Genomic DNA, 27084 nt, shown 5'->3' with positions numbered 1-27084 from the left:
AAAATGGCTTAAGGACAACAAAGTCAAGGTATTGGAGTGGCCATCACAAAGCCCTGACCTCAGTCCCATATAAAATGTGTGGGCACAACTGAAAAAGCGTGTGCGAGCGAGGAGGCTTACAAACCTGACTCAGTTACACCAGCTCTGTCAGGAGGAATGGGCCAAGGTATTGGAGTGGCCATCACAAAGCCCTGACCTCAGTCCCATGTAAAATGTGTGGGCACAACTGAAAAAGCGTGTGCGAGCGAGGAGGCTTACAAACCTGACTCAGTTACACCAGCTCTGTCAGGAGGAATGGGCCAAACCCAACTTATTGTGGGACGCTTGTGGAAGGCTACCTGAAACGTTTGACCCAAGTTAAACAATTTAAAAGCAATGCTACCAAATATTAATTGAGTGTATGTAAACTTCTGACCCACTGGGAATGTGATGAAAGAAATAAAAGCTGAAATGAATCATTCTCTCTGCTATTATTCTGACATTTCACATTCTTAAAATAAAGTGGTGATCCCTCCTGACCTAAAACAGGGTATTGTTACTAGGATTAAATGTCAGGAATTGTGAAAAACTGAGTTTAAATGTATTTGGCTAAGGTATAAACTTCCGACTTCAACTGTATTTAATTCTGATTTCAAGGTTGGTCTAATATGGCTACCTCTTGACTGAATAAGCTACAATAGGTCTGAAGGTCATTATGTCATTATGCATTACGACCTCATATGAACAACAGTCCTCTGAGGTTATCCCCTCCCCATCACCCGACGCCTCTGGCTAAGCAGCTGTAGTCTGTAGCTGTAGGGTAAGTGTAATGGGGTGGCAGGTAGCCCAGCGATTAAGAGCATTGGGACAATAACTGAAAGGTTGCTGGTTTGAATCCACGAGCCATCTAGGTGAAAAAATCAGTCTATGTGCCCATGAGCAAGGCACTTGGCCCTAATTGCTCTTGATACCAGCGTCAGCTAAATGACTAAAATGTATATTGAACTTGTACATCATGCATTGTATTAAACCTTTTAAAGCCTAGAGGCCAATATGGTAAAACCGTATTATTCATCATAGAGATTATGGAACGGGATATAACTATTACAATCATCACCATTCTGTCTGCCTGCCTGTCTGTGTAATAGCTGTAGGCTAATGAAAGTTCAACATCATGCATTGTCTATTAGCCTTCACACCCTCACTAAATCACCATTCTGTCTGTCTGTCTGTGTCTGTCTGTCTGCCTCTGTAAAAACGGAGAGGAACCGCCCTACACCGCCACTGTAATGTGATTCTCGCTGTACCTGCTGCGCCTACCGACCGCTCTCTCGTTTCTCCACATGCGCACAGCGGCACTACTCTCATTCTCACTGCAGACTTTCCGTTCAGTTGCAGCCAACTGTTCGCCACTGTCGCACAGGCGCCGCCAAACAAATATTTTTTTAGGATCAAAATAGGCTTTCAAGCGGCTCAACGCCCAACAATTCGCTACATTATAGCAAGCAGGCAGCGAGATAAGAAGATACATCGATTTATCGATACAGTGTAACGTTATTTTATCTCTCGCTTCAGAACCAGTCTCGATACAACACCGGAACGACAAATCTCAAACATGAAGAAATGTTCGGCGTGGTCGCTCTTTCTAGTGGTTTCGCTGCTAACTGTGAAAGGTAAGCGTTTTGCCCAACCCCTCTCTCAATTCAATTCAAAGGCCTCTCTTTCTCTTTCTTCTTTGTTGCTGTTCACGCCATTGCCGAGTTCATCAGTTTTTTGTTTCCTCGGTCTATTGTGTGTGTTTTAGCGGTATTCCTTTATTCTACACCGAATAACGGTACACTTGCGGCAGCAAGCCGCTGCATCGATTACAATGGATACCTATTACGTCTACATAACACGTCGCGGTAATACATATGTTTTAACTTAACTACCGAACCCAGTCATACCAATAAGTAGCCCACATGTGTCACGTTTGAACCTAGTCATATTGACCAGCCAGTCTGGTTGCGAACTGATCTCCCACATGTTCGATTCCACAATTTAAATGGATCTCTTTCTATCACACATTTAGCCTACTGATGTGAATTCTAATGATACCAGACAAAACGTTATATATAGAAGTGTGGGACAAAAAAAACGTTCTCCGAGAGGCTAATGTCTATGCAGTCTAGTCACATATCAGTGCAGGTAGATTATTTGTACATTTCAGCAGACGAGCGATTTTCCAGTAGTGACTGCATCCATTTTCATACTTTCGTTCATTGTAGTCCCCCATGGGAATCGAACCCACAACCCTGGCGTCGCAAGTGAGCTGCCAACTGAGCCACACAGGACATCATGGTAACAGAGATACATCCCATGGCAGAGACAGATATTATAATAGCGATTTGATAAAGGATTGGTGTTATTTTGGGATTATATACATGTATTTAAACAGGTAAAGTAATCTTTGTTTATCACAAATAATCAGCATGAATTAAAGAGATATGCAAATAAGCTAGACTACTGATGATAATTGTCTCAAAATAATTTACAGCCTATGGTTTTAATTTGTTGTGGCTCACTTAGACTATACACATAAAATAGTATGGTTGTGATTGACTGAATTGGTGAGATTATGAGGTTTGGTTCAGTGAGTTGAGTCTTTATTTCTTTCTCTTCAAAGGATCACTCTTCCGTTCTCTCTATCATGGCAAGTGCAGGTTCAAACCTCCAGGGTGCCTGTTTCCTCCCGTCACACACACACACACCGAGCGTGTCATTGTAAGACAATGAGGACATGTTGAGTCCCTATTCTGTTATTCTGTTTTGTTCACATTATTACTCCTTCAATGACGTGAAAGCATGTTTAAAGTTCAGTCTGTCGGCCCTGACACCGCCCATAGATTAGTGCATACTTGGCAAATTTTAGCTGGAGGGGTTTGGATTTTGAGATGAGGGAATGGAGGAGAGAGTGATGGAAAGGAGGGGGAGGAAAAGAGGGGAGAGAGGGAGGATGAAAAGGAGGGGAGAGGGGGAGGAAAAGGACTGGGAGGAAAGGATGGGGGAGAGGGGAGGAAAGGAGGGGGAGGAAAGGGAGGGAGAGGGATGGAAAGGAGGCAGGGAGGAAAAGGGTGAGGGAGGGGGAGAAGGAGGACAGGAGGGGGATAAGGATAAATAGAGGGGGCAGGGAGGAAAGAAGGGGGAGAGGGAGGAGACATTTGTAGAGAAGAGGAGGGAGAGGGAGGAAAAGGAGGGAGAGGGAGGAATAGAGGGGGACAGGGAGGAATAGAGGGGTGACAGGGAGGAAATAAGGGGGAGAGGGAGGAATAGAGGGGGACAGGGAGGAAAGAAGGGGGAGAGGGAGGAATAGAAGGGGGAGAGTGAGGAATAGAGGGGGACAGGGAGGAATAGAGGGGGAGAGGGAGGAATAGAGGGGGAGAGGGAGGAATAGAGGGGGACAGGGAGGAAAGAAGGGGGAGAGGGAGGAATAGAAGGGGAGAGTGAGGAATAGAGGGGGACAGGGAGGAATAGAGGGGGAGAGGGAGGAATAGAGGGGGAGAGGGAGGAATAGAGGGGGACAGGGAGGAAAGAAGGGGGAGAGGGAGGAATAGAGGGGGAGAGGGAGGAAAGAAGGGGGAGAGGGAGGAAACAATTGTAGAGAAAAGGAGGGGGAGAAGGGGGAGAGGTCGATAAACGGAGGGGGGATACAAGGGAGGGAGAGGGATGAAAGGAGGGGGAGAAGGGAGAGGGGGGTTAAAGGCAGGTAAAGAAGGGGGAGAGAGAGAGGAAATGAGGGGGAAAGAGGGGAGAGGGCAGAAAAGGAGGGGGCGAGGGAGGGAAGAAGAGGGGTGAAGCCTCAGCTGCAGTCTTTTCTTTGGGAAAGGGGATGAGGGGTGTGTGTGTGTGTGTGTGTGCAGCGTACAAGCTTTTGGGTTACATTACACCCTGCCACACCCTTAACGAAGTGTAATGAGATCAGTCCCCAGTCATTGAACAGAGGAATGTGATTATTTATTCTCTTTGATGCACAACAGCTGAGGATCCATGCAGGAGCCCTCTATACAGTCTCTATAGAGATGACTGTTCATATTGGGAATTCAATATTGACATGATGAGTTATATCTAGCTAATTTACTCCTTTGGTGTAGAAAGTAATTTAAAAAGTAAGATCTATACATGTGGAAAAGGAACCTCACTCACTGGTGATCAGAAGTCACATGGTTGGTTCTTGGGCCATCATGTGACAGAGAGACAAAGGGCTGTTTCCCCTATATTCTGTAGGGGAGGAAGGAGCGAATATACATGGGTGCGGGCTGGGTGCATGGGTGCGGGCTGGGTGCATGGGTGCGGGCTGGGTGCATGGGTGCGGGCTGGGTGCATGGGGGCGGGATGGGTGCATGGGGGCGGGCTGGGTGCATGGGGGCGGGCTGGGTGCATGGGGACAGGCTGCATAGCAATAGTTATACCAGGCGAAATAAAGCAATGGTAATATCAATAATGATAGCAAACAGAATATCAATAACTATAGTAATAACATTATAGTGAAGCTTCATTGACCAGGGTGTGGTAGTGGTGGCCCTGGCTGGCCTGCAAAACCTTCACAAAACAGCCATGTCTTACAGGGGGTTTGGACAGGACATGTGTGTGTGTGTGTGTGTGTGTGTGTGTGTACATGATCTAGCTTGTATGCGCCTGTGAGTGTGTGTGTTAGAAGGAGCTGTGACTAGGGCTGTGGCTGTCATGACATTTCATCAGCTGGTGATTGTCAAGCAGATAACTGTTGGTCTCACGGTAATTAACCGTTAATTAACATAAAGGCGTTTACCATCTCCTGGCTTCTACACAGCCACTGATGCAGATCTAAATCCATGTCATATAGCCTACACCTTCCCAATAAATCCATGTCATATAGCCTACACCTTCCCAATAAATACAAGTCATATAGCCTACACCTTCCCAATAAATCCATGTCATATAGCCTACACCATCCCAATAGATACATGTAATACAGCCTACACCTTCCCAATAAATCCATGTCATATAGCCTACACCTTCCCAATAAATCCATGTCATATAGCCTACACCATCCCAATAGATACATGTAATACAGCCTACACCTTCCCAATAAATCCATGTCATATAGCCTACACCATCCCAATAAATCCATGTAATACAGCCTACACCTTCCCAATAAATACAAGTCATATAGCCTACACCTTCCCAATAAATCCATGTCATATAGCCTACACCTTCCCAATAAATCCATGTCATATAGCCTACACCATCCCAATAAATCCATGTCATATAGCCTACACCTTCCCAATAAATCCATGTCATATAGCCTACACCTTCCCAATAAATCCATGTCATATAGCCTACACCTTCCCAATAAATCCATGTCATATAGCCTACACCATCCCAATAGATACATGTAATATAGCCTACACCATCCCAATAAATCCATGTCATATAGCCTACACCATCCCAATAGATACATGTAATATAGCCTACACCATCCCAATAAATCCATTATTTATTTTAGACAGGTCTAAAGAAGAATGATAGGAAGAAAATGTAGTCTATTTCAGAATAACAGAGTAGCATACTGTGAGTTGTCCTTATGTTAGGTCCTGATCTGGCTATGCCATATGGCTGTGGGCTACACTAGTTCATTTAGCAGACCAGATTTGCTTAGAATTCCCAAGGCATTATTTTATGACAAATTCAATTGAAAAAGCAGAATAAAATAGAAAGGATATTTCCTCAAACAATTTAAGGGATTGCGCACATGCGGCTATTCTGTGTTGAGCGTTTAACAAAGAAATAGGTACTCCTATATGCTTAATTTAGAGTTATTAATGTAACTTTAGTTGTTCAATAAACGTTGGGCTATAGGTTTTGATGTTTAATACATTGTAAGGCTGCATGATGTGACTCTAATGATGATTTGAAAAAAGTCGCTTGAAAGGCATGAGCTCTGCTTAGTGTTTTGCGCAGGCTTCACACTTCATCAGTCTCTCATTCACAATTTGAGAAGCACTTGATAATGCTTCATATTTCCCAGCGGCACCCCCTTTGTGCAGCCAAAATGCACGCGAAAACAATCCACGCCTTTTGCAGCCAGTGGCCATTGTGCCCTTCTCCCTGAGTGTTGCGGGCTCTGAATCACCTCTTCAAGACTTGCGCTGTTTATGACTTCAAGCCTATCAACTCCCGAGATTAGGCTGGTGTAACCGATGCTATCTAGTTAGTGGGGTGTGCGCTAATAGCGTTTCAAACGTTACTCGTTCTGAAACTTGGAGTAGTTGTTCGACTTGCTCTGCATGGGTAACGCTACTTCGAGTGTGGCTGTTGTCGCTGTGTTCCTGGTTCGAGCCCAGGTAGGAGCGAGGAGAGGGACGGAAGCTATACTGTTACACTGGCAATACTAAAGTGCCTATAAGAACATCCAATAGTCAAAGGTATATGAAATACAAATGGTATAGAGAGAAATAATCCTATAATTCCTATAATAACTACAACCTAAAACTTCTTACCTGTGAATATTGAAGACTCATGTTAAAAGGAACCACCAGCTTTCATATGTTCTCATGTTCTGAGCAAGGAACTTAAACGTTAGCTTTCTTACATGGCACATATTGCACTTTTACTTCTCCAACACTTTGTTTTTGCATTATTTAAACCAAATTGAACATGCTTCATTATTTATTTGAGGCTAAATTGATTTTATTGATGTATTATATTAAGTTAAAATAAGTGTTCATTCAGTATTGTTGTAATTGTCATTATATATTTTTTAAATCGTCCGATACTGATTCGGTATCGGCTTTTTTTGGTCCTCCAATAATCGGTGTCGGCGTTGAAAAATCATAATCAGTCGTCCTCTAGTTCTGACTATTTAGATGGGGGGGTCCGATACATGTCACTGTTCTGACTATTTAGATGGGGGGGGTCCGATACATGTCACTGTTCTGACTATTTAGATGGGGGGGGTCTGATACATGTCATTGTTCTGACTTTAGATGGGGGTCTGATACATGTCATTGTTCAGACTATTTAGATGGGGGGTCTGATACATGTCATTGTTCAGACTATTTAGATGGGGGTCTGATACATGTCATTGTTCAGACTATTTAGATGGGGGGTCTGATACATGTCATTGTTCAGACTATTTAGATGGGGGGGTCTGATACATGTCATTGTTCAGACTATTTAGATGGGGGTGTCTGATACATGTCATTGTTCAGACTATTTAGATGGGGGTGTCTGATACATGTCATTGTTCAGACTATTTAGATGGGGGGTCTGATACATGTCATTGTTCAGACTATTTAGATGGGGGGTCTGATACATGTTATTGTTCAGACTATTTAGATGGGGGGTCTGATACATGTCATTGTTCTGACTATTTAGATGGGGGTCTGATACATGTCATTGTTCTGACTATTTAGATGGGGGTCTGATACATGTCATTGTTCAGACTATTTAGATGGGGGTCTGATACATGTCATTGTTCAGACTATTTAGATGGGGGTCTGATACATGTCATTGTTCAGACTATTTAGATGGGGGTCTGATACATGTCATTGTTCAGACTATTTAGATGGGGGGTCTGATACATGTCATTGTTCAGACTATTTAGATGGGGGGGTCTGATACATGTCATTGTTCAGACTATTTAGATGGGGGGGTCTGATACATGTCATTGTTCAGACTATTTAGATGGGGGGGTCTGATACATGTCATTGTTCAGACTATTTAGATGGGGGGTCTGATACATGTCATTGTTCAGACTATTTAGATGGGGGGGGTCTGATACATGTCATTGTTCAGACTATTTAGATGGGGGGGGTCTGATACATGTCATTGTTCAGACTATTTAGATGGGGGGGGTCTGATACATGTCATTGTTCAGACTATTTAGATGGGGGTCTGATACATGTCATTGTTCAGACTATTTAGATGGGGGGTCTGATGCATGTCATTGTTCAGACTATTTAGATGGGGGTCTGATACATGTCATTGTTCAGACTATTTAGATGGGGGTCTGATACATGTCATTGTTCAGACTATTTAGCTGGGGGTCTGATACATGTCATTGTTCTGACTATTTAGATGGGGGGTCTGATACATGTCATTGTTCTGACTATTTAGATGGGGGGTCTGATACATGTCATTGTTCTGACTGATGGGGGTCTGATACATGTCATTGTTCTGACTGATGGGGGTCTGATACATGTCATTGTTCTGACTTTAGATGGGGGGGTCTGATACATGTCATTGTTCTGACTATTTAGATGGGGGTCTGATACATAATGATGATCAAAAGCTGATCCTCTAATCCTAAATATGTAATTAATTTGTCTTATCGGGGGAGGGGGGTGAAGGAGGATGCTAAACTGGCCTTAGATCAGTGTGTAGGTAATGAGGCTATGCAGGTTTCATCTACATAATGATAATGAAAGTATGGAGGTGTTATCTACATAATGATAATGAGAGTATGGAGGTGTTATCTACATAATGGTAATGAGGCTATGCAGGTTTCATCTACATAATGATAATGAATGTATGGAGGTGTTATCTACATAATGATAATGAGAGTATGGAGGTGTTATCTACATAATGATAATGAGAGTATGCAGGTTTTATCTACATAATGATAATGAGAGTATGGAGGTGTTATCTACATAATGATAATGAGAGTATGGAGGTGTTATCTACATAATGATAATGAGAGTATGCAGGTTTCATCTACATAATGATAATGAGAGTATGCAGGTGTCATCTACATAATGATAATGAGAGTATGGAGGTGTTATCTACATAATGATAATGAGAGTATGCAGGTTTCATCTACATAATGATAATGAGAGTATGCAGGTGTCATCTACATAATGATAATGAGAGTATGGAGGTGTCATCTACATAATGATAATGAGAGTATGCAGGTGTTATCTACATAATGATGAGGCTGAATTATTTCATTGGAGGGGAAAATACCCCTTATAGGTCTTTAGATTCATGATTATCACTAATTGTGAGGAGAAACTTTAAAAAGAGACGTGTTGCTGTATGGACACAATAGCTCTTCTGTTCCATGTGTTTGAGGAATGCAAGGAGTCTTTGTTGCCATCGAGATATGACAGAAACCACTGCATTCGTCACTACACTGGAACGTTGATCATGGTAAGGAATGAAGAAGGGTTGATTGGCAGCAGACCTATGGTCATATGGTTCCATTGTGTCAGACAAGCTCGGCTACAGCATTTGACATGATTTAAAATAGTATTTGAACCCAGGTCTGTTTGACCGCACTGAAAATCGAAGAGCTGTGCATAACGTTACTGCACAGCTGTTTGATAAACGGATGCTCCATTAGTGTGTGTGTTCCAGATATAATGTAGTATGGATGTACATATAGCTGCATAATCTCGGATGGAGGTAAGAGAAATGTGGACTGACTAGAGCAAAGTTCCTGTCCTTTTCTCTGCACTGCATTGTGTAAAAACCCTCAACTCCTCCCTGTTTCTCTCCTCCCCCTGCCTCATTCCCTGTCTTCTTCTTGCCCTCCCTCTCTTCAGCTCTGTCCCAGAATTCAGATGGCTTTGACCTGTCTGATGCCTTGGATGACGTCTCTATAGCAAGTAAGTACAGAAAGAGAGTCTGACTGTAAAATACACAATATTCATAGACTTCAGATTTACTACTGCAGTATCTACAATACAGTCTGGATGCTTTATGTCTATGAAATCATACATCACTACCATGGATTCATGGACGATGGATTCATGTACAGTGCCTTCAGAATGTATTCACACCCGTTAGCTTTTTCCTATTTTTTACAGCCTGAATTTAAAATGGATTAAATTGCAATTGTTTTTGTTACTGGTCTGCACACAATACCCTGTAATGTCAAAGTGGAATTGTGTTTTTTTTTTTTTTTTTTTTTTTTTTACATGAATGAAAAGCGGAAATGTCTTGAGTCAAGTCACATTAGTTGCATGGACACACTCTGTCTGCAATAATAGTGTTTAACATGATTTATGAATGACTACCTCATCTCTGTACCCCACACATACAATTATCTGTAAGGTCCCTCAGTCAAGCACTGACTTTCAAACACAGACTCAACCACAAAGACCAGGGAGGTCTTCCAATGCCCCAATAAAAAGTGCATGGAACTCCCTTCCATCTTATATAGAGCAAGAGAGCAGCAAATCTGGTTTCAAAAAACTCCCCCGTGTGACGTACTTATTGTGTGTATGTACTGACGTATGTGTAACTGATAGATGCACACACACACACAGTAAATGTCCATGTTTTTAAATGTATGTAAATTGTTACTTTTTTTTGTCTGTCTTTTCCATTATGTTTCCGACCTCAGTAAGACGTTGGCCAATGGGGATCCCTAATAAATAAAACCTGTTGGTAGATGGGTAAAAACAAAAAAGAAGACATTGAACATCCCTTTGAGCAGGGTGAAGTTACTAATTCCACTTTGGATGGTGTATCAATTACACCCAGTCACTACAAAGGCTGTAGCCTAAACAGTTAAAACACACCCCCTATCCCCTCAGCCCTCAAATTAAGTGGACACTTCTGTTAACGTATCATGACGTCTGTCGACTATACACTTGCAGGGCGAGGGAGGAAGGAATGATTTTTAAATGGACCACCCTTGGCCTGAAATTCGCCATTCGTTCATCCCGCGATGATTGTGTTTTCAGCCACCAGTAGCTTGTGGGTGCTTTATATACGCTACAGTCAATTATGAGTGCATGTCTACTTATATTAACTATATAAATATTAAAATATGCCTACTGTATGATAGATAACTAATTAATTAGCTAACTAATGTTAGCCTGCCTAGCTGGAACTTCTGAAGAAGGAATTTTTATTTATTTCTACAATTTCCAAAAGAAACATATTTACTTTTTACAAGACATGTTTGTGCCGTCATGTGCATTAGTAGCACAATTTCTAACTTATCTGCATTTGTTTTTACTTACACTTTTATGTTGACTAATCCATTGATGTTGTTTTTAAGTTTTCGCTGACTTTTCTTAGCGGATGTACAATCGTCGCGAATTATGGGGAGTTTCAGGCCCCGGAGTGAACATTATTGCACACTCGCAAAGCCGACTAAAAACGAGGGCTGAGGGGCTTACGTCGCAAACTTCCCCTGCTTGGCTAATCATTTGGACCGCCCGCCAAGATGGTGACGGGATTCCCACAAGGGCACAAGGCGAGGCTATGTGGACGAGGGTGTGTCTTTTTTTACAAGTTTAAACCGCAGCCAAAGATACAGGTGTCCTTCCTAACTCTCTTGCTGGAGAGGAAAGAAACCACTCAGGGATTTCACCCTGAGGCCAATGGTGACTTTAAAACACTTACAGAGTTGAATGGTTCTGATCGGAGATAACTGAGCGTGGATCAACAACATTGTAGTTACTCCACAATACTAACCTAATTGACAGAGTGAAAAGAAGGAAGCCTGTACAATAATAATAAAAATAAAAATATTCTAAAATATGCATCCTGAGTACAACAAGGGGAATACTTTCTGAAGGCACTTGTATGCCATTATCTAACAATGTATTTCTGGTCCCTGAGTATGAAGTCTACTGACTACTAATTTAGGTACATTCTGACTGTGTGGATGTAGCTATATTCTGTATGACATTTTTCTAACAATACGTTTGTATGCGCTGGCTATGAAGTCGTCCATTTGCAAAAAATAAAATCTAAATTGAGGTACCAATTGCTGATTGTAGCTTCAATGCACTGTCTGACTGCATGTTTTATATGAATTAATATCATCATTTTGACTGTGTATTGATGTAGCTACATTCTGTATGATGACGTTCTTCTCCATCTCTAATCTTCTTCTGTTCTTTTCTTGTTCTCTTCTCTTCTTCTCTCATTGCTTCTCTTCTCTCAGCAGCAGCCACCCCCAAACCAGTAGAAGGGGCAGGAGCAGGTAAACGATCCCAGATTCACAGATCAGTCTGAATATAGACTTTCTCTGCTATTGATTATATCTGCCTGTGCTGTAGCAACTGTGCTCACATGAGTAAGCACAAGGGTCCTCATTTATTTACATCTATTAACCCGGCAGGTATTTAATCAGGTATTGACCACATGAAAGACTACTAATAAAGATGTAGTGTATTTTCTATTATTGATTATATCTAAGGTTCTAACGTTAGTACAAGCCACAGGAGGCTGGTAGCACCTTAATTGGGGAGGATGGGCTCGTGGTAATGACTGGAGCGGAATGGGTGGAATGGTACCAAATACATCACACACATGGTTTTCAGGTATCTGATGCCAGTCCATTGGCTGCGCTCCGGACATTATTATGAGCCGTTCTCCCCTCAGCAGCCTCCACTGGTGCCTTGGATTTCCCCTTTTAATCAGCATAATTCAGAGACTGTGTATAGGCTTACTTTTTATTCTCTACTGTAGCTATGCTCTATAGGCCTTCTTAGCACATGCTTAAGCACAAAGCTGGTAAATCATACTAATCTCCTAAGCAGGTATTAGGCATTGGCGCAGTGGTCTAAGGCATTGCATCTCAGTGCATCTAGAGGCATCACTACAGACCCTGGTTAGATTCCAGGCTGTATCACAACCGGCCGTGATTGGGTGTCCCATAGGGCGGCGCACAATTGGGCCAGCGTCGTCCGGGCCGTCATTGTAAATAAGAATTTGTTCTTAACTGGGATGCCTAGTTAAATAAAGGTTAAATAAATAAAATGTTATGGCCTAGATTCAATCCGGACCGTGGCAGGGTGCTTGACATTTTAAAGGTCTCGGACAGTCATTCTGATTTCCATGTAAAATTGTCCATAATAATATCACAATAATATCACCCATAATATTTGTTTTGGATAGAAATGCTCAAAATCTGAGGAAAACTATCAGGAAGTTTTAAAAGACAGGCGGAGTGGGTGGGGAGCTTATATTAATTCATAATATTTGGTCAATGTCAATTTTATTTAGACATTTCCTGTTTGGCATGTCTCTTGTGATGCTGTTCACAGCAGTGCTGATTGATGTGTTGTTCCATGCTGGCTGAAGACCTAGCTAGTCAGTAACTAGCTAACACCAGACACAGATGAAGACCTAGCTAGTCAGTAACTAGCTAACACCAGACACAGATGAAGACTTATCTAGTCAGTAACTAGCTAACACCAGACACAGATGAAGACCTATCTAGTCAGTAACTAGCTAACACCAGACACAGATGAAGACCTATCTAGTCAGTAACTAGCTAACACCAGACACAGACGAAGACCTAGCTAGCTAGTAATTAGCTAACACCAGACACAGACGAAGACCTAGCTAGCCAGTAACTAGCTAACACCAGACACAGACGAAGACCTAGCTAGCCAGTAACTAGCTAACACCAGACACAGACGAAGACCTAGCTAGCCAGTAACTAGCTAACACCAGACACAGATGAAGACCTAGCTAGTCAGTAACTAGCTAACACCAGACACAGATGAAGACCTAGCTAGTCAGTAACTAGCTAACACCAGACACAGATGAAGACCTAGCTAGTCAGTAACTAGCTAACACCAGACACAGATGAAGACCTAGCTAGTCAGTAACTAGCTAACACCAGACACAGATGAAGACCTAGCTAGTCAGTAACTAGCTAACACCAGACACATATGAAAGGGGAAACATACACTGAGTGTACAAAACATTAAGAACACCTTGCTAATATTGAGTTGGTTTTCTTGCTGGGAAACATAACAATATAATAAAATATCATCCAATTTAATAAAAAACATTGACTGTTTGACTGTTCATGACCTTTAAAAGGTAACTTCCGATTGAGCCGACATATGCAGCGTTTACCCCCAAACTCTGTCTCTTCGAATGCGGGAACATTATCTTTCAATGTCAATCGCACTATAACGCGGATATTCCGCGGTCTGGATTGAATCTAACCCTGGTTTGACTGTACTGACCTCAGCTATTGTGATGACGTTCCTCATGTGCCATTGTGATGATGTTCCTCATGTGCCATTGTGATGACGTTCCTCGTGTGCCGTCTTTGGAGAAGATGAGGAAATCACCCCCACCAAGGCTCCTCCTAAAGCCCCAGCCACTAAGGCCCCGTCACACAAGCCCAAGCCACGTAAGATCACACACACACCTCATAAGGGTCCTCCTAAAGCCACAGCCACTAAGGCTCGGCTCAAGCCCAAACCACGTAAGATCACACACACACCTCATAAGGGTCCTCCTAAAGCCACAGCCACTAAGGCTCGGCTCAAGCCCAAACCACGTAAGATCACACACACCTCATAAGGGTCCTCCTAAAGCCACAGCCACCAAGGCTCGGCTCAAGCCCAAACCACGTAAGATCACACACACACCTCATAAGGGTCCTCCTAAAGCCACAGCCACCAAGGCTCGGCTCAAGCCCAAACCAGAGGACACATGAGGAAGAAACCACCATAACATACAGGCTTTCTAATCAGACCATCACACTTAACATGTGAATGGAGAAATGCCTACTTACTACAGTTATGTCTGCAACTATATACTACTTGCTAACATACTAAGACTGCTACTCTATAATACTACCAGACTAAGACCACACTGACTGCTACACTATAATACTACTAGCTAACATACTAAGACTGCTACTCTATAATACTAGCTAACATACTAAGACTGCTACTCTATACTACTACCATACTAAGACCATACTAAGACTGCTACACTATAATACTACTAGCTACAATACTAAGACTGCTACTCTATAATACTAGCTACACACTACGACTGCTACTCTATAATACTATTAGCTACCATACTAAGACTGCTATTCTATAATACCAACTACCATACTAAGACTGCTACTCTATAATACTACTAGCTAACATACTACGACTGCTACTCTATAATACTAGCTAACATACTAAGACTGCTACTCTATACTACTACCATACTAAGACTAAGACCACACTGACTGCTACACTATAATACTACTAGCTAACATACTAAGACTGCTACTCTATAATACTACTAGCTAACATACTAAGACTGCTACTCTATAATACTACTAGCTACCATACTAAGACTGCTACTCTATAATACTACTAGCTACCATACTAAGATTGCTACTGTATAATACTAGCTAACATACCTAGACTGCTACTCTATAATACTACTAGCTACCATACTAAGACTGCTACTATACACTACTACTAGCTAACATACTAAGACTGCTACTCTACTAATCCAGCATTAATTTAGTCTCTTGTTTAGAAGAGTCTTTTACCCAAAGTGGCTCACAGGTAGGCTATAGAGACGGCAGGGGATGTACTTCGCAATAAAATGGCTACCGTAGACAGACCTAGTTTACAGTCAGTGCTTGTCAATAGATAATGATTATGTTAAATGCAGTCTGAGGTTTGACTTGGATGGAACAGCCTTTTACCTAGTTGATGGGTAAACTATTTGACAACATAGTCTAGACGATGCTTAAGATGGATCACGACACGAACACCCTTTTGAGAACCACTGCTGGGCCACCATGGTTCCATCAACACATGTATGTCTGTACCTCTCGTGTGAATCAAGTTGTCCCTTATTTGGTTGGTCAGTCTTGCCCTTGAAAACCTTGTCTATGTTGTGGTTTTAACTTGAATGTAGATTGCAGTCAACCTACTATTCTCTCTCTCTCTGTGTGTGTGTGTGTGTGTGTGTGTGTGTGTGTGTGTGTGTGTGTGTGTGTGTGTGTGTGTGCGCGCGCGCGCCCTAAACCTCACAAGCACCTCTACTACAGTGCTGTATGTGACTCCATTAACCCTACTAGAGCGATCACTACACTAACAGACCTGTACACAATTTGTAGTAACACTACTACTCTAGATATAATCCAAAGCGTGGAAGATCCACATTATACCTCAATTGAAATGTAAAAGTAATTTAAGATTGAGCCATCATCTGCAGCCTTAACTTTGAATGCAGTCACCGCGAAAGCAGGAACATTGCCATTCAATTTCAATTACGCTATTGCCTAATCTTCCGCGCTCCAGATTGAATCTAGCCGTAAGCCTAGCATTAAGCCTAGCCTGGTTAAACCAGACTGGAATGTTAACCAGGCTATACTAACCCCTGAGCACTCACTACACTAACAGATGAGTTCCAGGCTGATTTTGACTTTGGGCCCAGCCTTCGCCCTGTTCTGCTCCCCCTCGCCACCAAGGGTCCCCATACCCCACCGAAGCCCCAGCCCGGTTGGTACTGCTCGCTTAACGAACAGACCTGGATTCAAATAATATTAGAAATGTTCAAGTTGAGCTTTTTCTGTAGCCTGCCTAGAGTGCCAGGCAAGCTCAATCGAGCACAGATAAAGTAATTGAAATGATTTTGAGTAGTACTTGAACACAGGTCTGTTAACGAACCATCCCCATTCCCCAATTAGAACCACCGTCCTGTTGTTTGTCAAGTCTGGGTTGTGTCCCAAATGGCACCACTATTCCCTACGTAGTGCACTACTTTTGACCAGGGCCCATAGTGCACTACTTCCTATGTGGGTAATAGGGTGCCATGTCAGATGCTGCCTATCAATATCGATATATGCCCCCCTCCATCATGTAGTTGGTCACCCATCTGCGCTGCTGGTCAAAGGACTAGCGCTGGGTTGGAGTGACGTACGCCTCCTGTCAGAAGACAATGTTATGTCCCTTCAATCTAAAACAGAGGTATAGAGTTTGGAAAACTCAGTTTGAGATTGTATCATTTTTATTGGTGGCCATTTTGACACCAGATGTTCCATGTGTTCAAATTAGAAAGGAGATTAGAAGGTTAATGTCATGGAATGTTTAGAACCAACATGGAGACTAGTTTGCCAAACTCTCTCTATTGTATGACTCTGATCTAAACTAGCTTCCTTGTTCCTGGTATCTGCTTTCTCTCATGACCAATGATCTGATTGGACTGGACAGATGACAACTCCTATTGGTTATAATGGAGGAGATGAGGAAAGGAAGCCGGTGAAGATTATTGGGACACGGTCCACGTATAGACATTCACACACATTGTAGTGATATCTTGCCTGCGTCAACGACATCCTGTGTAGCATGCTATTGTAGACACTCTGTAGGTACACTCACCATGTTGTTTACATATTGTTGTCTTTGTTGCCACACATGTTGTGTCGTGTATGTATGTGTGGGTTGTGTTGTGTGTTTGCATCTCATTATCTCGGGTTGTTTGTTTTTTTTAGCCACAGAATGCTGACATTTTCTTGAATTCAACAAATGGGCAGTGTGACTTTTGAATGACCTTTGGACATTCAGTATCTATTGAGTACCAAAATAGAGTAGATGTGAGTGCTCCTGGATGTCTTCCACACATTCTAGTTTCGGAGATGTTTTCTCGACTGTGTGGCTACTGGAAGCTGTGAAAGCAGTGACGTCTCATCTTCTTTTGTGTTCGTATTTGTCTGTATGTATCTATGGATCTGTACAATGTATGGAAAACTGATATTGTAGACCAGGGGTACTCAACTCTGACCCTACGAGGTCCGGAGCCTGCTGGTTTTCTGTTCTACCTGATCATTAATTGCACACACCTGGTGTCCCAGGTCTAAATCAGTCCCTGATTATAGGGGAACAATGAAAAAATACATTGTAACTGTCTTAGAGGCCCAGAGTTGAGTTTGAGGGCTGTAGACATTAAGTTACCATGTATAGAATGTATCTCTTCACAGATGCTGTATATTGTGACTATGCTGTTTGGTTTTCCTCCTGGTTGAGACATGTTAGATATACTGTAGATTCCATTTTCTTTTTTGCCCGACTCTCATTTGAACTTTTACCCGTGATCTTTGACCTCTGACCTGTGACCTCTCCCTGCAGCCTCTGATGAGTTTGACCTGAGTGATGCTCTGGATCCCAACAATGACATTGGAGGGAAGGACAAGAACAAGGGACAAGCAGGTTATTGTTTATTTTTGTTATAATTTATTTATGTATGAATTACTTTTGTTGTTATTTTGTTTGTGTAGAGTATGTCATTCAGAAGTGTGGGTTTGCAGTAGATGTGGTATACATATTGTAGTGGAGCAGCAGTAGGTATTATGGTATACATATTGTAGTGGAGCAGCAGTAGGTATTATGGTATACATATTGTAGTGGAGCAGCAGTAGGTATTATGGTATACATATTGTAGTGGAGCAGCAGTAGGTATTATGGTATACATATTGTAGTGGAGCAGCAGTAGATATGGTATACATATTGTAGTGGAGCAGCAGTAGGTATTATGGTATACATATTGTAGTGGAGCAGCAGTAGGTATTATGGTATACATATTGTAGTGGAGCAGCAGTAGGTATTATGGTATACATATTGTAGTGGAGCAGCAGTAGGTATTATGGTATACATATTGTAGTGGAGCAGCAGTGGGTATTATGGTATACATATTGTAGTGGAGCAGCAGTAGGTTTTATGGTATACATATTGTAGTGGAGCAGCAGTAGGTATTATGGTATACATATTGTAGTGGAGCAGCAGTAGGTATTATGGTATACATATTGTAGTGGAGCAGCAGTAGGTATTATGGTATACATATTGTAGTGGAGCAGCAGTAGGTATTATGGTATACATATTGTAGTGGAGCAGCAGTAGGTATTATGCTATACATATTGTAGTGGAGCAGCAGTAGATACAGTATGGTATACATATTGTAGTGGAGCAGCAGTAGATATGGTATACCTATTGTAGTGGAGCAGCAGTAGGTATGGTATACATATTGTAGTGGAGCAGCAGTAGGTATTATGGTATACATATTGTAGTGGAGCAGCAGTAGGTATGGTATACATATTGTAGTGGAGCAGCAGTAGATATGGTATACATATTGTAGTGGAGCAGCAGTAGATATGGTATACATATTGTAGTGGAGCAGCAGTAGATAGCTGGTGTAGAAAACTGTAGCAGTTTTAGTTGTAGTAGAGTAGCAAATACTAGGAATAGCAGTCATAGTAATAGGCTGTAGTATTAGTGTATTAGGTTTGATAGTCTGTATACTACAGTCACAGGAGTAGAATGGTAATATAGTATTAGGGTTTGATAGTCTGTATACTATAGTCACAGTAGTGTTATAGTACAGTGGTGGTATAGTATTAGTATATTAGGGTTTGATAGTCTTTATACTACAGTGGTATTATAGTATTTTGGTTTGATAGTCTGTATATTGCAGTAGTAGTAGTGTGTTATTATCATAGTAACACTATATTAGCCTAGTATCAGAGGGTTGATGTGGTGTCATGTCTCGTCAGATAAAGGTATTGGAGGCGGAGGCAGGGGAGACAGAGCCCCCAACAACAGAGGAGGGAACGGGGGTAAGAACCCTGCCTGACCTACCTGACCTGACCCTAACCTACCTGGTCAACCTGGATAAACTAAACCATACCTGTCTACTGGGCCTACCCAAATCAACCCTAACCTGCCTGTCTACTGGGCTGGGGACCCGCTTTCTGCTCTGTTCTTGGATAATACCTAGTTCTATTTAACAGCATCCCTCTCTTTTAATATCCAATCTCTGTCCTTCTTTATATCACTCTATATTTGATCTATGTGTAAATGTGTAGAATTGCAGGAAATAAGCTTTAAAAGATAAATATTTTCAGCCTCATCTCAGCCTCATGGTGTACTGTGTGTGTACTTTGTGTGTACTGTGTGTGTACTGTGTGTGTACTGCGTGTGTACTGCGTGTGTACTATGCACAAAGCATAGCTGATGGTCTATATCCTCACTCTATCCTGTTAATGTGGTGATAATATCAGGCAACCCTGATCCTTCTCTTTCTCCTTCCTGAATGACATCTGGCAACCCTGATCCTTCTCTTTCTCCTTCCTGAATGACATCTGGCAACCCTGATCCTTCTCTTTCTCCTTCCTGAATGACATCTGGCATCCCCGATCCTTCTCTTTCTCCTTCCTGAATGACATCTGGCAACCCCGATCCTTCTCTTTCTCCTTCCTGAATGACATCTGGCAACCCCGATCCTTCTCTTTCTCCTTCCTGAATGACATCTGGCAACCCTGATCCTTCTCTTTCTCCTTCCTGAATGACATCTGGCAACCCCGATCCTTCTCTTTCTCCTTATTTCATCTGTACACTAGAAGACCAGCGCTTGTCCTCTATATACTGTGACTGACTCCCTCGTCTACTGAACTTTCTCCTCTTTCTGGAGACCCTACTTTGGGGGTGTTGGCTGTGTTTGAGCGGGGGCCGTCCCTGGCTTGGAGCCTGTCAAGTTAGGGTTGGGGACGTTGGCTGTGTTTGAGCGGGGGCCGTCCCTGGTTTGGAGCCTGTCAAGTTAGGGTTGGGGACGTTGGCTGTGTTTGAGCGGGGGCCGTCCCTGGCTTGGAGCCTGGCAGATTGGGGACGTTGGCTGTGTTTGAGCGGGGCCTGCCTTGGCTTGGAGCCTGGCAGATTGGGGACGTTGGCTGTGTTTGAGCGGGGGCCGTCCTTGGCTTGGAGCCTGGCAGGTTGGGGACGTTGGCTGTGTTTGAGCGGGGGCCGCCCCTGGCTTGGAGCCTGGCAGGTTGGGGACGTTGGCTGTGTTTGAGCGGGGCCGCCCCTGGCTTGGAGCCTGGCAGATTGGGGACGTTGGCTGTGTTTGAGCGGGGCCGTCCTTGGCTTGGAGCCTGGCAGGTTGGGGACGTTGGCTGTGTTTGAGCGGGGGCCGCCCCTGGCTTGGAGCCTGGCAGATTGGGGACGTTGGCTGTGTTTGAGCGGGGGCCGCCCCTGGCTTGGAGCCTGGCAGATTGGGGACGTTGGCTGTGTTTGAGCGGGGGCCGCCCCTGGCTTGGAGCCTGGCAGGTTGGGGACGTTGGCTGTGTTTGAGCGGGGGCCGCCCCTGGCTTGGAGCCTGGCAGATTGGGGACGTTGGCTGTGTTTGAGCGGGGGCCGTCCCTGGCTTGGAGCCTGGCAGATTGGGGACGTTGGCTGTGTTTGAGCGGGGGCCGCCCCTGGCTTGGAGCCTGGCAGATTGGGGACGTTGGCTGTGTTTGAGCGGGGGCCGTCCCTGGCTTGGAGCCTGGTGTGTCAGGTTAGGGTTGCCAGTTAATGCTGATTCTATATCTCTTAGGTGGATCTTTCTCAGATGATGATCTGCTTGACGTTGGGAAAGACGACCCCTACAACCCTGACAAAGGCAAAGGTAATGGATGATCTTAAAAAGGGGAAATGATTAGATAAACAAACATAATAAAAGAGCGTGAGAACAGTCTTCTGAGTTCAGACCTTTACCATTGCTTGTTTTAAATGAAGATACTCACTCTGTTTAAATCCTACTTAAAGGTAAATGTCTTGTTTTAGTTGGACAAATATGTAAACCGTGTTTACATCTGGGTAGGTAGTTAATATTTTCAATCAGGACACGGGGACCTTTATTAAATGCATTTACATTGATTGCACATTATAATAGAATGTAACTGACTAGCTGACATGCATCATTCCTGTAGGTGGACACGGAGGCCAGTCTGCCGCCGATGACAACAACCTTGGTATGACGACAACACCAATATTTTATGAAACAACAGGTTATGCATGGCAAAGGTCTGTGTCTAATATTGATTATTGGCTATCAATTATTGATTACACCTCTGTGTTCCTCTGTGCTCCAGACACCATGGCTGAGACCGGAACCATCGCCGGGATCATCAGTGCCATTGGTTTGGCGCTGGTTGGCGCGGTCACCAGCTACGTCTCCTACCAGAAGAAGAAGCTCTGCTTCAGCATACAGCGTAAGAAGCCAGATGGGGTTAACGTAATCTGACGTAATCTGACGTAATCTGACGTAATCTGACGTAATCTGACGTAATCTGACGTAATCTGACGTAATCTGACGTAATCTGTGATCTAGATCTTGTGGTATAATGTGGATATGATTCTATATAGTTTTGATAACAGTGTAATGATTACCTGGGATTACAATAATCTATAATCAGATAATCATATCTAGATAAATTCTCAGATTTACCAGACTGCTGTGTCCTGTTACAGAGAGCCTGAATGCAGACCTGGTGAAGACTGATAACCCAGATGCTGTGGTGGCCACAGAACCACAAGGTAACCACCAAACCACCCATACAGGTCCTATCTCCAGTGAATTTGGAAAGTATTCAGACCCCTTGACTTTTTCCACATTTTGTTACGTTACAGCTTTATTCTAAAATGGATTCAATAGTTTTTCCACCCTCATTAATCTACACACAATAACCCATAATGGCATCACAATAACCCATAATGGCATCACAATAACACATAATGACAACACAATAACCCATAATACCATCACAATAACCCATAATGGCATCACAATAACCCATAATGGCATCACAATAACCCATAATGGCAAAGCAAAAATAGTTATTTTGTTTGTTGAAGTATCACATTTACATAAGTATTCAGACCCTTCACTCAGTACTTAGTTGAAGCACCTTTGGCAGTCATTACAGCCTCAAGTCTTCTTGGGTATGACACTACAAGCTTGGCACACCTGTATTTAGGGACTTTCTCCCATTCTTCTCTGCAGATCGTTTCAAACTCTGTCAGGTTGGACGGGGAGCGTCACTGCACAGCTATTTTCAGGTCTCTCCAGAGATGTTTGATCAGGTTCAAGTCCGGGCTCTGGCTGGGCCACTCAAGGACATTTAGAGACTTGTCCTGAAGCCACTCCTGCGTTGTCTTGGCTGTGTGCTTAGGATAGTTGTCCTGTTGAAAGGTGAACCTTCACCCCAGACTGAGATCCTGAGCGCTCTTGAGCAACTTTTCATCAAGGATCTCACTGTACATTGCTCTGTTCATCTTTCCTTTGATCCCGACTAGTCTCCCAGTCCCTGCATCTGAAAAACATGCCCACAGCATGATGCTGCCACCACCATGCTTCACCATAGGGATGGTGACAGGTTTCCTCCAGACATGATGTTTTGCATTCAGGACGAATAGTTCAGTCTTGGTTTCATTTGACCAGAAAATCTTGTTTCTCATGGTCTGAGAGTCCTTTAGGTGCCTTTTGGCAAACTCCAAGCGGGCTGTCATGTGCATTTTACTGAGGAATGGCTTCCATCTGGCAGCTCTATCATAAAGGCCTGATTAGTGGAGTGCTGCAGAGATGGTTGTCCTTCTGGAAGGTTCTCCCATCTCCACAGAGGAACTCTGGAGCTCTGTCAGAGTGACCATCGAATTCTTGGTCACCTCCTTGACCAAGGCCCTTCTCCCCTGATTGCTCAGTTTGGCTGGGCGGCCAGCTCTAGGAAGAGTCTTGGTGGAGGCCACTGTGTTCTTGGGGACCTTCAATGCTGGATGAATGTTTGGGTACCCTTCCCCAGATCTATTCCTCAACACAATCCTGTCTCGGAGCTCTACGGGCAATTCCTTCGACCGTGGTTTTTGCTCTGACAAGCACTGTCAACTGTGGGACCTTATACAGACAGGTGTGTGCCTTTCCAAATCATGTCCAATCAATTGAATTTACCACAGGTGGACTCCATTCAAGTTGTCGACACATCTCAAGGATGATCAATGGAAACAGGATGCACCTGAGCTCAATGTGGCGTCTCATAGCAAAGGTTCTGAATAGTTATTCACATAAGGTATTTCTGTTTTCATTTGCAAACATTTAAAAAAAAAACTTTTCGCTTTTTCATTATGGGGTATTATGTGTAGATTGAGTAAAAACATTTATTTAATCCATTTTAGAACAAGGCTGTAACGTAACAAAATGTGTAAAAAGGGAAGGGTCTGCTATCCTATCTGTGTGAGATTCAGATAATGAAGTCATTTGTTTGATCTGTTTGGATGAAGATTAATGTAGAGAACGTCTGTTCTCTGCTGCATTGATGGCACTGCAGTGTTGTTGGAGTGAAATATGAAACATTATTCTCTCCAGTTAAAGGGGTCTGTCAGGGAAAGAGAGAGAGGAGGAGAAGGAGAGAGGAGGGGGAAGAGAGGGAGGGAATGGGATCTATGAGAGGTGAGAGGAAGAGGGGGGAGGGAAGAGCAGGATGGAGTGGGAGAAAGAGAAGAGGGAGGGAGAAGGTGCGGGAAGAAAGGAAGTGGGAGAGGGGGAGGAACTAATGTTTGGTGAAGAAAAGAGGAAAAGTAATCTCCACGACCAACACCTCTCTCCTCGACCAACACCTCTCTCCTCACGGAAAAGTCGCCTCCACGACCAACACCTCTCTCCTCACGGAAAAGTCGCCTCCACGACCAACACCTCTCTCCTCACGGAAAAGTCGCCTCCACGACCAACACCTCTTCATTATGGGGTATTATGTGTAGATTGAGTAAAAACATTTATTTAATCCATTTTAGAACAAGGCTGTAACGTAACAAAATGTGTAAAAAGGGAAGGGTCTGCTATCCTATCTGTGTGAGATTCAGATAATGAAGTCATTTGTTTGATCTGTTTGGATGAAGATTAATGTAGAGAACGTCTGTTCTCTGCTGCATTGATGGCACTGCAGTGTTGTTGGAGTGAAATATGAAACATTATTCTCTCCAGTTAAAGGGGTCTGTCAGGGAAAGAGAGAGAGGAGGAGAAGGAGAGAGGAGGGGGAAGAGAGGGAGGGAATGGGATCTATGAGAGGTGAGAGGAAGAGGGGGGAGGGAAGAGCAGGATGGAGTGGGAGAAAGAGAAGAGGGAGGGAGAAGGTGCGGGAAGAAAGGAAGTGGGAGAGGGGGAGGAACTAATGTTTGGTGAAGAAAAGAGGAAAAGTAATCTCCACGACCAACACCTCTCTCCTCACGGAAAAGTCGTCTCCACGACCAACACCTCTCTCCTCACGGAAAAGTCGTCTCCACGACCAACACCTCTCTCCTCACGGAAAAGTCGTCTCCACGACCAACACCTCTCTCCTCACGGAAAAGTCGTCTCCACGACCAACACCTCTCTCCTCACGGAAAAGTCGTCTCCACGACCAACACCTCTCTCCTCACGGAAAAGTCGCCTCCACGACCAACACCTCTCTCCTCACGGAAAAGTCGCCTCCACGACCAACACCTCTCTCCTCACGGAAAAGTCGCCTCCACGACCAACACCTCTCTCCTCACGGAAAAGTCGCCTCCACGACCAACACCTCTCTCCTCACGGAAAAGTCGCCTCCACGACCAACACCTCTCTCCTCACGGAAAAGTCGCCTCCACGACCAACACCTCTCTCCTCACGGAAAAGTCGCCTCCACGACCAACACCTCTCTCCTCACGGAAAAGTCGCCTCCACGACCAACACCTCTCTCCTCACGGAAAAGTCGCCTCCACGACCAACACCTCTCTCCTCACGGAAAAGTCGCCTCCACGACCAACACCTCTCTCCTCACGGAAAAGTCGCCTCCACGACCAACACCTCTCTCCTCACGGAAAAGTCGCCTCCACGACCAACACCTCTCTCCTCACGGAAAAGTCGCCTCCACGACCAACACCTCTCTCCTCACGGAAAAGTCGCCTCCACGACCAACACCTCTCTCCTCACGGAAAAGTCGCCTCCACGACCAACACCTCTCTCCTCACGGAAAAGTCGCCTCCACGACCAACACCTCTCTCCTCACGGAAAAGTCGCCTCCACGACCAACACCTCTCTCCTCACGGAAAAGTCGCCTCCACGACCAACACCTCTCTCCTCACGGAAAAGTCGCCTCCACGACCAACACCTCTCTCCTCACGGAAAAGTCGCCTCCACGACCAACACCTCTCTCCTCACGGAAAAGTCGCCTCCACGACCAACACCTCTCTCCTCACGGAAAAGTCGCCTCCACGACCAACACCTCTCTCCTCACGGAAAAGTCGCCTCCACGACCAACACCTCTCTCCTCACGGAAAAGTCGCCTCCACGACCAACACCTCTCTCCTCACGGAAAAGTCGCCTCCACGACCAACACCTCTCTCCTCACGGGAAAAGTCGCCTCCACGACCAACACCTCTCTCCTCACGGAAAAGTCGCCTCCACGACCAACACCTCTCTCCTCACGGAAAAGTCGTCTTTGTGGCTATGTTTAGCCTTTTGACCTTTACTTCAAATGAAGTAGATTTGATTAGAGTAGATGAAATTCCCTTCCATTGAAAATTGTCATAAGGCTGATTCTAGTTGTAAAAGGTTTATGAAGGCATTATGAAGCTTTAGAAGTTGCAGTTTGTTGAAAGTGTGATCAGGTTTATTACTGTCAGTTTAATCTCTCTCCTCTCCTCTCCTCTCCTCTCCTCTCCTCTCCTCTCCTCTCCTCTCCTCTCCTCTCCTCTCCTCTCCTCTCCTCTCCTCTCCTCTCCTCTCCTCTCCTCTCCTCTCCTCTCCTCCCTCTCCTCTCCTCTCTCTCTCTGTCTCCAGTTCAACAGACTCTTCTGGAGCCCCCAACGCTGAGCCTCCTAGTCAGGATAACACTGTCTAATATCCCACCCGTCCGTCCGGCCTCATCCCCCAACGCTGAGCCTCCTAGTCAGGATAACACTGTCTAATATCCCACCCGTCCGTCCGGCCTCATCCCCCAACCTACACACACACCTGCACACACACGAAGAGGGTGTGACAACACACACTTACACGCCCTCACATTGGGGAATACCCCCCCCCACCTCATACGCCAACACACACTCACCACTTTTGAAGGATAGTTCCATCCCCGTTATACCTTAAGCATTGTAGATAGATGGTGATCAGCAAACTCTGTCTGAAATGTAGAGTTCCACTGACAGCCATGTTGACGCCACCAAGTTCCATGTCATTCTAGAATCTTAATGTCATTCTAGAGTGGGAATGGTATTGTAACATCACTATGGTTCGCCGACCTCTGTAGACCTTCCCCCGCCACACTGTGTGTACATATCATTTAATTTATTTTAACTGTTTTAAACACCACTAATATGCCTGTTTACAATTTGATTATGAAGGAATGGTAGCCTAATCCTAGATCAGTTTTTATTTAACAATGATAGTCAGAGGATTTGCTATACTTAAGCACATACAGATCCTGGACCAGGCTTTCATCTGGGTATATCTTGAAAGATAGTATGGTACATAGTATAACCCACATACTTTCCCCCTAACTCTGTTATCCAATCAAAAATCTCCAATCCAAATAATTACCCCCCC

General features: G+C 44.0%; 1 protein-coding gene across 6 annotated transcripts; it reads left to right on the top strand.

Annotated features, from left to right (window-relative positions):
- The first annotated feature begins 1257 nt into the window (after positions 1-1257).
- Positions 1258-27084, top strand: cd99l2 (CD99 molecule-like 2). Of its 6 annotated transcripts, none has more exons than XM_042328146.1 (12): positions 1258-1652; positions 9543-9605; positions 11906-11941; positions 14039-14113; positions 16128-16226; positions 17853-17933; positions 19271-19333; positions 21088-21159; positions 21464-21505; positions 21626-21745; positions 22005-22070; positions 26323-27084. In XM_042328146.1, the coding sequence occupies exons 1-12, from the start codon at positions 1595-1597 to the stop codon at positions 26448-26450; spliced, it is 903 nt and encodes a 300-aa protein (XP_042184080.1). In that variant the 5' UTR covers positions 1258-1594; the 3' UTR covers positions 26451-27084. The 6 variants fall into 6 exon arrangements, with proteins under 6 accessions (XP_042184080.1, XP_042184079.1, XP_042184081.1 ...); XM_042328145.1 differs by having other exon boundaries at positions 1259-1652; positions 11903-11941; XM_042328147.1 differs by lacking the exon at positions 19271-19333 and having other exon boundaries at positions 1259-1652; positions 11903-11941.

This window comes from Oncorhynchus tshawytscha, linkage group LG10, assembly GCF_018296145.1.
Source record: "Oncorhynchus tshawytscha isolate Ot180627B linkage group LG10, Otsh_v2.0, whole genome shotgun sequence".
Lineage (NCBI taxonomy): Eukaryota > Metazoa > Chordata > Actinopteri > Salmoniformes > Salmonidae > Oncorhynchus > Oncorhynchus tshawytscha.
The sequence above is the reverse complement of the archived record's forward strand: the minus strand, read 5'-3'. Positions and strand labels throughout refer to the sequence as shown.